This window comes from Aythya marila, assembly GCF_965140915.1.
Source record: "Aythya marila genome assembly, chromosome: 1".
Taxonomy (NCBI): domain Eukaryota; kingdom Metazoa; phylum Chordata; class Aves; order Anseriformes; family Anatidae; genus Aythya; species Aythya marila.
This window is the reverse complement of record NC_139042.1, coordinates 27,649,846-27,663,079: the sequence shown is the minus strand read 5'-3', so window position 1 is coordinate 27,663,079 and position 13,234 is coordinate 27,649,846. Positions and strand designations below refer to the sequence as shown.

Here is a 13,234-nt window from a genome sequence, read left to right as displayed (position 1 = left end):
AGGCCAGAGGCTCTGTTCCCCTGGCAGGAAGATCATTGAACAAGAACATGCCGCGGGGCTGGAATAACTTCTTGGGAGAGCAAGGAGGTGGAGCAGAGCAGGGTGACACTGCTGGATTGGGAGTGCCCAAGTCTCGAGTCACAGCATGATGTGCAGCAATTTGCCCTGTGGTGTCCACAGGTCGGTGGCAGGTCCAGGGGAAGAGGCGGCTGCTGCCCATGGCCTGTGCAGCTGGCGGGGCAAAATGGCCCTCAGAAGCCCAGGCTAACCAACATCCCCAAAAACGAGCTGCTTCTTTTGGGTACTCCCGTTCAGAAGTACAAAGGCCAAGGGTTCAACACAGTGGTGAAGGGCTACAGAATACACCAGAGGAAAACTGCTTAAGTGGATGAAAAAAAAGACAACAAAAACCCACACAGCACTGGGCAAGGCCCTCCCTCACACATGGTGACCAGCACGTGTCACCTTGTCTTCCCTTTCCCCCTCACCTCCCCTGCCAGGGAGGTGCAGCCACCTCCCAAATGCTGGTGTAAAACCCTCAGTCTCCCAAATGTGACACCAACTTTCATATCCTAAAGTTCAAGAACCTCATCACGATGCCAGGCAGTTAGCTGGCAGGGAAACGGGACTCGGCCCACTGAGCAAATTCCCCTCTGATTCTCCCCATCTTCTTGCCCACAAATGCCAGATCTCAGCCTCTCACCTGGTGTCTCTGAAGGTTTTGAGCTGCTCTCTCCCCCACACATCCGCAGGCTGAAACCAGCTATTGCCCTCCTCCCTTGAAGTGCACAACTGCCGAAGAATTACCTTATCTGTCACTGCTTTACCTTCCCTGCTTTGCTCTTTCACAAGCTGCTGATTCACGGCTTTGGATTCAGGCAGGCAGTAACGCACAACCGAAAAGCCACATACTAGTAATTAAATACTTCAGATGTTTTCCCAGTTTGTTATAGGCTGCCAGCAAACAACAAAATGAGGACAGAACAGCCTTGGGAACGTCAAAGGTCCAGACTCTTCAATTTCACGCCTCTAACAGCGTCATTTCTGAGTGGGCCGGAGGCAGAAATTCAGCTCTCATCCTCCTGAACAAATCTCAGCTCAGCCCGTCCATCCATCTTGTCAGCACATTCTGTTTAGCTGCATCAGGTCATAAATGGTTGGTCTTCCTCCCCTCTTCCCCCTCCATGCCTCAGGGAGATCAACATGTGAAGCCCTACTAGTGTCAGTATCTAGTTCTGACACAGCTTATGTGCTTGCACCCAGTGTTACTGAAATGATACCCATATATGCCATATTTATTAAGCCCTAGAGAACTAAAAAAGTGTTTTTAAACTAAAGAGAGCTATATAAACCATACTAGGTTCAGTGAGAAAGAGGAAAGCCTTGTCATAAATGGATAGTTTCTAATGTAGAATTAAAGCAAAACTCCTTGTGGTGTTCTTCACTGCTCCGATATGAGCAACCCAATATATTCCAGCAAACTGAATACAGAAAAGAGATCTTTTGGCAGAACAAAGTAATTTATGTCATGACTGCTTTGTAGCAAACATTTATAGTGTGAGAAGTAGAGACAGGCAAAGCCTTCACATATAGTTGGCCTGCTCTCGCTGTTGTTTCATCCCAGTCTGACACTAATTATTTAAGCCATTCTAATATACGCATTTTCAAAGAACACTTTATTTATTCTGACAGGTTGTTTTCCTTAAACATCCACTGATCCAAATTACATTATTATAATTTGTAATATAAACTTTTAAACAGCAAAACCTCTTATTTAAGTAATAAACCTCATAAAGTTTTTATCAGCGCTTATCTTTCTAAACCTCTTTTCCATAGCAGCCAACCTCCAAAACTACAACTCTGAATTACAAACGAAATAAAATGTTGCCACAGGTATATTATCGAGAATTTCTGTTAGTATCCACTTACTAGTTATAAATAAACTACTTACCTACAATTATGACCTCTTAAAGTTTCTAGAATTCCAGGGAATAACACAGCACTAGCTGATGTCAAACTACTCAAGCAGTCACAGCTCAAGAGGAGAAATGTTTCCTCAGTAAGAATCACCACTCCGTATTACTAGAGGTGGAGCTGGAAAAATGCTCATTAGCTAATATAGCATACCTCATTATTAACATTTGCTTTCAAAGATTAATTTCAGAGGCTCTCAAGAGGACTTGGCATTTCTGTACTACTTGTTACAGGACACAGATGCATGCTGGGGATGGAAATAATTTAGATAAAGAAGGTTTGAGCACATTAATATACAACCCATGTCCAACATGCTTGGTTTAAAATTCTCCAGTTCGGCAACATCTCTTCCCTCCCAACACAAGCAACAGCTCACTGACCTGTCTTTCAATTGTATTGACTTCTGGCATCCCCATGGAGTTACTTTGCAAAACTTTCTCTTCTTTCTGCAAGTTACTGCTTGCTTCTACCGGAGATCCTGCTCTGGGTTTTTCACCGATAATCAGTAGTTCAGGCACATCACGAGCTGCCTGCCGCTTACGAATAGACACCAGCGTTATGTTTTTGTTGTTTAAAGTAGCTAAGCAGGACAGTTCCCTTCTTATTTTACTCTCCCCTTTCCTCTCCATTATCTTTGCAGGCTTTAAATATTGCAACGCCAAAGGAAAGCTTTAGGAGAGCAGTTAGGCAGCGTGCCTTATCAGCAACTCTTCTTTCAGCTGCAACGGCCTGGGGAGCTCTGCCCGTCTCATCAGCGTGCTCATTAGGCATTCCTAATGAAATCCCAGATGTAACCTGTGATCTTTGTGTACGCTGCACTCAGCTACCTCCTTGGCCTGCCAGCCCAAACGCTCCCCACCAATTGGCAGCCCTCGCGCTTACCAAACCGCAGTCAGCGCCGCTCGGCTTTGCGCACGGCGTCGCGGGCAGCTCAGCCAAGGCTGCCTTTCACAAGCTGCTCAAACATGACCTGTGTGCAGCCAGCCGGTGCATAATTAACTCAGACACCCAGGCATTAGCTCCTTGTGGCCACGGGCACAACCGCAGCTCCTGCAAAGGGCAACGCTGCTACTCCGCTTCCCTTTTCCGTGAAGTGACCTGGGATTTTTTGGATTTTTATCCAGGAAATGGTCCCCTCTAACACTTTAAGCATGCTTATGATAGCTAAAATTCCTAGGCTGAAGGTCTTTCATTTATTTAGGGCACAAGGACAGTCGTTCCTGGTTTCAAAAGGGAAAAGAAAAAGACTGAGTGCAAAACTGACGCCTTTTAAAGCGCAGCTCTTTACCATCCCCAAGCTTAACTAAAAATAAACAAACAAACAGAAAGCTAAACCAGCAATTAATGCCATGAAGAAGAGAAAAAAAGAAAAACTAAAATAAAAAAAAAAAAGTATTCCCTCTGGCAAACCCCTTAGATCCTTTCATCAGTTCCAGGAATGTCTAATTAGACAGCCATACGATAGGCACCATCGCTAGAAGTGTTTAGAGCCAAGCTGGATGCATTTCCCTGGGGCTGCCTGCCCCAAATTCACAGCACTGTTCTAACCTGGCGAGTGGGACCTCGAGTTCCCTGAGTGTCCAGCAGTGCAGTCCACTTCTAAAGGCACCCCTAAACAGGCACCTAAAGACTGGCCATGAAGGGAAACTACACCATATAGTCAGTGTGCCAGCAAATCACATCCCCCGACTATGCACTGACCTCACTGTGCAGGCAAGCCTTAAAATAATTACTTTATTTTTTTATCAGAAATGCTTGGATTTGAAAAGAAAATAAATCACTAAATGTACTCCCATGCAGAGACCAGCATGCAGGATTGAAGTCTCGGCACAGCTCAGTCACGGCAAAGAAACCTGAGGACACACATGGCACTCCAGCTGTCTGGCAGGACGAAGTCACATTCCTTTTACTTTTTTCCCTTGACATCTCTCACACCCCTGCTCACACCACGCAACAGTTGAGAGTTCAGAATCCTCTTTAGAAAAGGAAGGTCTTCTGCCAACGAAATGAAAACCAAAATACCATCATAGCATGACTGTGTGTCACTGCCTTAATACACAAGAACAGGGATAACATTAAACTGGAAAAAGAAAAGTGAATTTGAAAACGTTTTGAGAAATGACACTTCAAAAGAGCTTTACAAGCATGTGATGATGCCAGTACAATTTAGGACGGGTTCAAGAGAAGCTTCGTTAGCTACGAGGTCAGTGAGGGAACACCCTACAGAAGCTCCCTCTCCGCTCCCTGTTCTCTCCCAAGTGACTGCAGAGACCCAACCCATATAATGTTTCCAAAAAAAAGGAAAGAGGTCAGGAAAAAATCACTCCCATGTTAACAAAGCCAGGTGACCATCCTTGGGACCGTGCCTGGGAGGTGGGCTCCCCAAGCAGTTTGTCAGGTGCCCAGCTGGCAGCGTGGAGGTGGCTCTCAGAGGAGCCTCTAGCAGGGTCACGTACGGTATTACCTTAGCTCAGAAGTGGGGGCTGGAAACCATCACAGGCTGCTGGCTTTTACTCAAAAGGAACCTTCCCTTTTCCAGACTCTTCAGATCTTAAATACTAATAGTTTTACCACCACACTACAAGGCGTAAAGCATCTGTTCTGCATTTATCAATAAAACTGGTTAAAAAGGCAGCTGACTTCAGTTGGGACACTTTTCTTAAAAGTTGCCTTTAATTCTTCAAAATATTTCACCTTTCTGACTTTAACTGGCTTTGAAACAACAAACTGAAAATCCTACAGTTTGACTTATGTGAAATATAATTGATATTTAACTACCACATCTTCAAGTACTAGGGCTACATCTACTCATTAAAGACACACACTCAAGCTAAGAGTCTATTTTTTGTCTTTCTAAGGCAAACCAACGCTCCGATCCCAAATCAAAGATACTAAGAAACTCAGCTCTGAGCACTAGAGCTAATTTCTGTTCCAAATAATGGAAAATTCAAATTCTAGAATATCTTAGGGAACACAAATTGCAGTTTCTGGCCAGCTCTAAGGTAAAAACTCAGTCCACTCACCTCAGACAGTATCTTTATTATTCAAAATAGCCCAAACCCCTACCTGGCACGTTGCTACAAGTGACTAATATTCATGAGATATCATGTGATGAAGCTTGCTGTCTGAGGTTCACCCTAGGTTGAGGTTTAACTTCAGCTGAAGGAATAAAGAGATATTTAGTAAGTCTTCTCCCCGCCTCCTCTCGTCCATCCAACTTCTGAGAAATTCTAAGGTAAAAATCTCTTTGCTTGTTCCTAGTAGTGGAAACAAGTTCTTACTTAATGCCCTCACGGTCCTCCTCCTTCAGCAGTGCTGAATGCTGACTTGGAGCTGGAGGAGAAGCACACCAGGCTGTGTTTTGAACACCTTTACCATGTATTTATATATAAATATATATATACGCTTTTATGAGGTATTTACCTACATTAAGAAGAATTATTTTGCTGAGAGGAGAGGACAGTTTCCTATAGCTCTTCAGGTGAACGGGGTATAAGATGTATTTCAACACAGCTGACTGATGTGGAGCATCACATTTAGTGGGCTCCAGCAGAGATCCGTGGCAATGGTGACTGAAACCCATGCAGCTGAGTAACCAGCAGCAGCTCTTGGACAAGCACTGCCATTCACAAAGCAGAAACACCCAGGCATCTTGTAAAACAAAACCCAATTTCAAAGTACCTTAACAGAGCAGGCTGTAAGCTCAGAGGCCCTGCCCAATCCCACTCTCTCCACAACTCTTGTGGCCCAGGAGCCAGTTCAGAGGGATGCGAGGTAGCACCCTGAGGGCAGCTACATCTGCTGGAGGAGCAAGGCAGCTGCTTGGAGTTACCCACCCAAATTGTTTTCCCCATTCCGGCTCCATTAATTGCCCCTTTGGAGCTGATGCTAACTGTGTCAGCTGCTAACATTTTACTGAGGGCTGAAGGAAGGAAGGAGCTGTTGCCTGTCTCACCTGGTAACAACAAGGTGCCCTGGTTGGAGGCTAGATGTTGCACAGCTGAGGAGCTTTACCAGGAAAAAATCACTCAGGAGTGGTAGGATGGGATTTAGATGGCAAATACAAAATCTGGCTGCTGCTTTTGCAGCTCTGCTAATGCTGGAGGAGATATTTTCATTGTCATTCAAGAAAATACAGAACATACCAAGAAGATTAAATCCCTTTGACTTAAAGCTCATAAAACTCAGCTCATAAAACATGTTTTCCCCTTTATGCTACTTGCTACCACCAGAGAACGTATTAAACCCACAAAAAGTACACGTCTTTGTGTAAATTACACTTCCTGGGTGCATTCATCCCTGGCTTTATAGGATGACTTGTCCTGTGCCTAATCCCCCTGCCTCCTTGTCCAAAGCAAGCATGTTAAAATGTTCTTAACAATGCCTCGAAAGATGAGAAGCTTGGGAGCAAGTTAAAAATCAGTGGCCTGGAGGTAAGGGGGTCATATTGCCTTCACCTGACGGGCAGACAAGAGGAACTGGTTCAGATACCTGAACAGCATAAAGTGTAAAGACAGGCTTCAGTATTTACACTAAACTAGAAAGCCAGTCTGCCTTTGAATGTAAAAATAACACTTTTCTACTCTCCTCATCAGATGCAAAGCTCCTACAAACATTACAACCCAGCCAGAGTGTGAAACCCAACGATTTCTCCTCCCTCTGCACCCTCTTTAAGCCAAAAGAGGAGTACTGATTAAATGTGTGCACCACTTCTTCAAGCAAGCCCCTGCTCTTGCCCAGCAGCCACTTTCGGCCGGCCGAAGCAACAGCTGCAGCTGAAAGCTCAACAGAAGCTTGCTCACATTCATGGTGCACAGCCACGTCCTTGACTCTTCTGAACTGACACTGTTATTACAGGAGAAAAAAAAAAAAAGAAAGAAAAAAAGACCTTTTTATAATTTAAGAGGGAAAAAACTAGTCAACTTTCCCTCTTCAATGGCATTTGCTTGCAGTTTTGAGCCATGAAATGAGAAAGACACCTCCTTGGCTACAATGTCCTAGGAAGGCTGGCAGCCATCAGATATTTCTATTGGGTCAATGGTATTCAGATTCCTCTCAACAGGTAAGGAAGCGTGATCACACGTAATAGCATTTCTCAGGCTGTAAGGAGAAAAAGGAAACCTTTCAAAACTCTGAAAAACAAGGAATCAAATTCCTACCTGCCATGAATAAAATTGCTTAAGAGTTGATGACCTCATTGCAAATCAGATCAGCTCAGACTTTGGCTCCAGCTTTTCAGGAAGCAGACTCAATCTTCTCTAAATATTTAAAAACGGTTGTTTGCTCTCAACCGGCAGGACTCGGCGGTGAATCTCTTTTGTGGCAGGACCCAAAACCGCAGCCTCATTTTTTCACTCCGCGGCTCCTTCACGACCGCAAATTGTGTGGACTTGGTACTTTGTCTGCTTTTAGCAGCGTTGATTTCAGCATGATCATTTCTGTTATCTGTATTTATACTGCAGGAATTTGTTTTCAAGTGCCTGGAAACTACCAGGCTGATCATATTACCCCCGGAAAAGGCACACCTTTTGGGTCAGAGTGCAAAGAACAGTTGCCATCGGGCTGAATTAATTCCAGTCCCGCTCCCCAGCAACATTCAGTCGTGTAGCAGGCGTGTGGCACCTCGTCGGGTGGAGGTGGCACGAGTGTGGCAGAACTACAAACCCAGGATTTGCACTGCTGTGCTCCCACTGCTCTCCATTCTGATGTTGTCTGTGCTGCACCCAGCTCAGAGCCGGGGTTTGGTTGTAAAATTCAAGCAAAAGCCTTTCTCAACTCCACCCAGAGAAAAAGAACCTGCATTTTTTCCACCTCGACTGCAATATTTTAAATAGAGCTTGAGAATGGATAACACTACAAAAGGAGCAATTTTCGAAGGCTAATTTGAGACGACAAGAAGACCTGTTTAGTACCCGTGAACTGTATCAGTCACTGCTAAAGATCATAGCTTTTGCCAGCTCGCTTGGCTCTCTACATTTAGAAATAAGCCTCAAGTTCTCAATTCTAGTTTTGTTTCGTAAATATCCTAGATTTTTTTGTGGGTTTTTAAAAATACCTTCTACATTTGTTTGGAATAAATACTGAGTCTCTGAACTGTGATTTAAGTAACTGGGAAGACTGAGGGGTTTATTGTTTTGTTTTGTTTTGAAGTAAGCTACTGTTGACCTTGTTGCAGGTCCTCTCAAATCTTCAATTAATTTTTCCCCTGTACAGATCAGGAATGTAAGCCTACATCTTCAGTGCCATTCATCTCTATTAACATCCTCTAAATCTGTCCCTGACGGTGGAGCCCACAATTTAATGTACTTATTAGTTCCTTCCCAGCACTTATTTCCAGTCCTTCTTGTGGTCACGTTTGACAGGCTGAGATTTCAGCTTGATGAGCCGCCTGACACTGTGTAAAGAACACAAAGCACATCATATTTGTAAAGCATTAATAAAATAAAGGAAAGGAGAGGGAGAGGGGATAAGAAACCAACTTGGATTTGAGCCTGTATTTCTGGTTCTGCAGCTGGCGTTTAATCCCAAGTCCAACTGCTCAGCCTTTGAATAGGAGCTCGTTTCATCACCTTCACTTCAAGAAAGAAGTGAAAAGAACCAAGAACGAAGAAAGAACCATCCCTGTGGGCTGGTTGCTGTTACTGGGTAGAGAAACACAAGAGGGTTTGGGGACCTCTCAGACCCCAGGTGACCCTGCTGGCAGGGGATCATGATGACAGGGCTGCAGTGTGACCCGGACAGCCTGCCTGTGAGGCCGGGGCTCTGCCACAGCCCAGCCAGGCCAGCACAGGGGCCCTGCTCGTTTTGGAGCCTCCCACACTGCAGCTCTGCCCTTGGGCAGCTTTTTCTCCCCGACCTGGAGATCAGAGAGCTGCCAGCCCTCTGTCTGGCTCCCTGCGTCCCGGCAGGCGAGAAGCGAAGAGGGCAACTTCTGATGAGGACACTACAGGCACACAGGGGCATCGGGAGGTCCAAACCATAACACGTGAGCTGCTGTTTAGCTAACCTATTTACGCTGTCCTCCTGCAAAACTCCTGTTTGCTCTTCAGGGCCAGGAGCAGCACTGCACTGCCCAGGTCTAATGCCCGGCGTGAGCGTGCTGCCAGCTCGCGGTCAGCAGCCCCAGGCAGGGAGGTCACGGCTCCTATCAGTGGACAATTTGTGCTTCCACAGGTGACCATGAGAACACGTAGCCTTGGCCTCGATAGAGCGACGCTGACCCGCTGCAGAGGCTCATAGACACTATGAGGGAAGATCAAGATGAAGAGGTGCTTGCTGTTACTTTTTTTTCTGCTGGAATATCTGATAATTCTGTAATTATCTGATGATAATTCCATCAAGTGGCGGCCTATGAGACACAGCGAGGAAGAACAGAGGTGGAAAAGTCATAGATAATGTGGCACTGAGGGAGGGATGTCACACAGCAAGGCAACCGCTACTGATTTTAAGCTCTCTCTTCAACTCAAACACATGCTTCAAAAAACATCTGAAGGAAACAGCAACGGAGCAAACCTCTTTCTGTTTACAAAAAAAAAAAATGTATCTGAAAGATGTAACACCTGGACTGAAAGGCGCAGTTAAAACCCTGCTTTGAAATGCGCACAGCGTTTCTCAGGTTGTTTTCCGTGGTATATGCACTTGGCTCTTCAAAACTGCCTGTGGAAGTGGTGCTTATTGACTGCGTGAGCACCCAGAGGAAACTGAACATGTTTGAGTCCTAAAAAAAATAAAAGAGCTCCTGGGAGCTCGTTTTGTGACACAAAACGCTTTCAGACAGCGAGATGGATGGTGTTCCCAGCTCTCAGCCACCTTGTCATTTCCAGGGTTCACCTCAGTCTGCTCTACAGAAAAAGGATGTTTCCTCCAAGGACACTTTTAGGCAAAACTGATGTGTTCTGCAGCTCGGTGTAAAAGAAGGTAACCGTCCTGGGAGTTGCCAGGCAACCTGCTGAGATTTATTCACTGCCCTCAATTCCTAGGAAGCAGAGATGCCAATCCATGGAAATTCAGGGTCAATTGATTTATTATTCCCTCCTCTTACCTCTGCTCGTTGAAAGAAAAGGTGCCGCGTCAGGGAAGGACTTTTAAGCAGCCCTAGTTCACTCCCCAGAAGAGAATCTCTGAATCTGCGCCATGGGAAAATTGCCACCCCTTCAAACTTCCTTTATCCCCAGCACAGAAAAAGGTCAGAGGAGGTGGCAAGGCACAGTGCCTGCATTACTCCTGTAATTCTCTTCTGTCCCGCTCGGCAGCCAGTTTCTGGCTATTTTCTCTTCCCTGATCCGTGCCAACGAGCCAGACATGAGCACAGAATGCAAATCCTGACTCGTCCTGGATCCGCATGAAACAGTTTGGGTTTGCACCCAAACAGTTCTCCCCCCTGCCCCCTGAACCAGGCAGAGGGACGTGCACACAAACGCATGTGCACAAACACATCCTGAACAAGCCAGGGCAGGGTATTAGTTCTTCAGTCTGTGAACCCTTTAAGGTCTGATGATAGGGCTGAAAAGATAAATAAATAGCGACTCAGTGAAGCTGTGCATCTTCCTGAGTGGTTTCATAGTTGATTTAAACACATGTAAGTTGATTGTTGATTTTCTTTTCAGTTGATAAGTTTCATAGATGAATTTTAACAGATGTAATTTAAGGTACTGCTGTGAGAGAGAGGATCCTTCACGATCTCCTTCACATCCTGACTAGGTGCATATGGCCACAGAGACATTAATATCTGCGTAAATGGGGGAGGAAAGAGATGGGGGGTTAGGTCTGCTATCACAGACACTCAGAAATGCTCACGGCCCCTCAGGAACCCAAAACTTCCAGCTGGAAAGGCTGGGACTTAAAGTGAACCACTGTATCCCTTTGCAAGCTCAGGGATGTCACTGGTAGGGCTACGACAGTTACCAGCTCATTTCTGCCTGTGCTCTGAGTTGCTGGAACGTTTCCTTCACCTGCCCTGAAAATGTCAGACATTTTTCCTGCTGCTGGCTGTTTAGGAGAACTGACAGGAGGCCATGGGAAGTTAAAACACTGGCCCAATGTACAGAACTGAACTCCAACAGTGGAATCGATTTGTTTTCCTACACAGTCCTTGTCCAGCTGGGACAACTTGTGTGAAAATAATTTTCTATTAATCAAAACCAGTGGGTTCCAGCAGCTGGAAGTTTCCTGGTGATGCAAATAAAGGTATTTCATAGGAACTCTTGCAAAAATTCTCTGTAGATTCAAGCTGCTTAATACTTAATGTTTTTGCAATTCTCCATTGCTTCTGTCAAAAAAAAATTTTAAAAAGGGCAGTTTTTGCTCACAAACACACAGTGCAGGCATCCACGCCCTGGAACATCTAGCTAAAAAGCAAAGCTGACAGAAAAACAAAATCCTAGAATTGTTTGTAGTTAGCAACTTTAATATTATAACGTATCAGTAAAAACAACCCCATGGTGTTTTGCCCTAAATGTATATATGCCACAATTTATTTCCAATACTTGTTTTTTTGCTTCATGGATGTTCAGTACAACTTTATTTCTGCCTCCTGTTACTATGCAACGAAGAACATTTCACAACATTTCACAACCTAACATAACAAACGTGCAAAAAAAAAGGAGAAACTTACTGTGTGTACGAACGATACAAGACTCCTCCTGCTAAAAACAGTCCCCAGCATTTTGGCAGCTACGAGAGAGAAACTTGTATGAGAAACGCGGTACCACACAGGGTGTACTCCAGAAAGAAAGTAACCGACTGTACAAGAAGGTATAAAAAAAACACATGACTGTCATATGAATATCCTTACACAATATTAATCCAGTTTCTTTGTGTTTATTACTTGCCAGTGGTCTTATTTTAGCAACTTTCTTGTATGTGGAGCACTCACTATGAATGAGAGTTACAAAAATGTACTTAAAAACTACCTCCAATGCCTCACAGGCTTGAGGAGAATGCACTGTGAGTGGATTCTGCTGTTTGTTTTGAACACTGCTTACTTGTTTGCACTGATCTTCCTTCAGAGTGAGGACCTTAATCAGGAAAGCAATTAAAACAGGACAAAAGTGCTTACAGAGGCTGCAAAAGATGAAAAACTCGGTACATCTCTGAGCAGGTGAGAACAAAGCCAACGTCATGACAAGGCTCGTTTCATTTCTTTGGCCTGTCAGCCACGTGGAATTTCTACAGACAAGATGTTTAATAGCATTCCCCCTGCTGGAGCAGGAATGCTAAAGGCAGCTCAGCACTGCTCTTGCTGACGTTATTGGCAATACCTTAAACATATTCACCCAGTATCTGCTGCTACGTATGCATTAAGGTGGGGAAGTTGTGAAGTGATGACAACCCAGTTAGTCTGCGCTGGATATTCACACATTAAAGGCATCCTTTGCAGTCTGTAAGGCTGTCAGCAACATGGCTTTCACAGTGCTCACATCAAAAGCTGAATACCCTGTGATTAAAAAAAAAAAAAAAAAAAAAGCTAACAAAATAAAAACTTTGGAAGTTTTAATACAGCTTGTCTTTAATTACCACTATAAGGACTACAGAAAAAATAGAACAGATCAGCAGAGCAGAGGAGCAGAGCACCTCTCCTGTGAGCAGAGGCCGGGAGAGCTGGGACTGCTCAGCCTGGAGAAGAGGAGGCTCAGGGGGATCTCCCCCAGGGCTGGGAATCCCCGCAGGGAGGGGGCAAAGAGGCCGCAGCCAGGCTCTGCTCAGGGGTGCCCAGCGCCAGGCCAGGGGCAGTGGGCATCAAGGGGCAGGCAGGAGGCTCCCTCTGAGCACCAGGCAGCACTTCTGTGCTGGGCGGGCGGCTGAGCGCTGACATGGTGTTTCCTGGATTATTCCACATGGAAGTACCCGTCAAGAAATAAGTGCACATTATAAGAAAAAGGGCCATGAAGTTTCAAAAAAATAATAATAAATCATCAGAGAGAGCTTCTCCTGCCAAAACAACTCCTCTGGCCTATCTGTTGTTTGCCTTGGGAGCAAAAGCAAGACACAAACAGTTCTATGAATACTTTGCTCTTGAACTGTCACCAGGAAAATTACGTGACTGTAGAGGCTTTGTAGCGCTAAAGCTGGCCAGTTGATCTGCATCCGTGCAAAAATTTCAATTTTTCTGGGAAGTGCCAGACCGACGTCCCACAGTGGCGATGCTGTGCACAAAGCATGCCTGGCTGTCCGGCTCCCTGAACAAACTCTGAGGCTCTCCCTGCTGGAAAAGTTCACGCACTGCAAATTCAGTTTGCTGCTACATGGCAGCTGTTTCTGC

General features: G+C 45.1%; 1 protein-coding gene across 3 annotated transcripts in view; it reads right to left on the bottom strand.

Moving 5' to 3' along the window:
• The window catches only part of ATP7B (ATPase copper transporting beta), a 43,582-nt gene that overhangs the window by 28,460 nt on the left and 1,888 nt on the right, over positions 1–13,234 (bottom strand). The window contains exon 3 of one of the 3 annotated variants that reach the window (XM_082762264.1): positions 11,588–11,646. In XM_082762264.1, the coding sequence (XP_082618390.1) occupies positions 11,588–11,646 (59 nt within the window). Of the gene's footprint in view, positions 1–2,354; positions 2,722–7,133; positions 7,222–11,587; positions 11,647–13,234 lie in introns of those variants that run through there. The other 2 variants (XM_082762265.1, XM_082762263.1) reach the window with 2 other exon arrangements.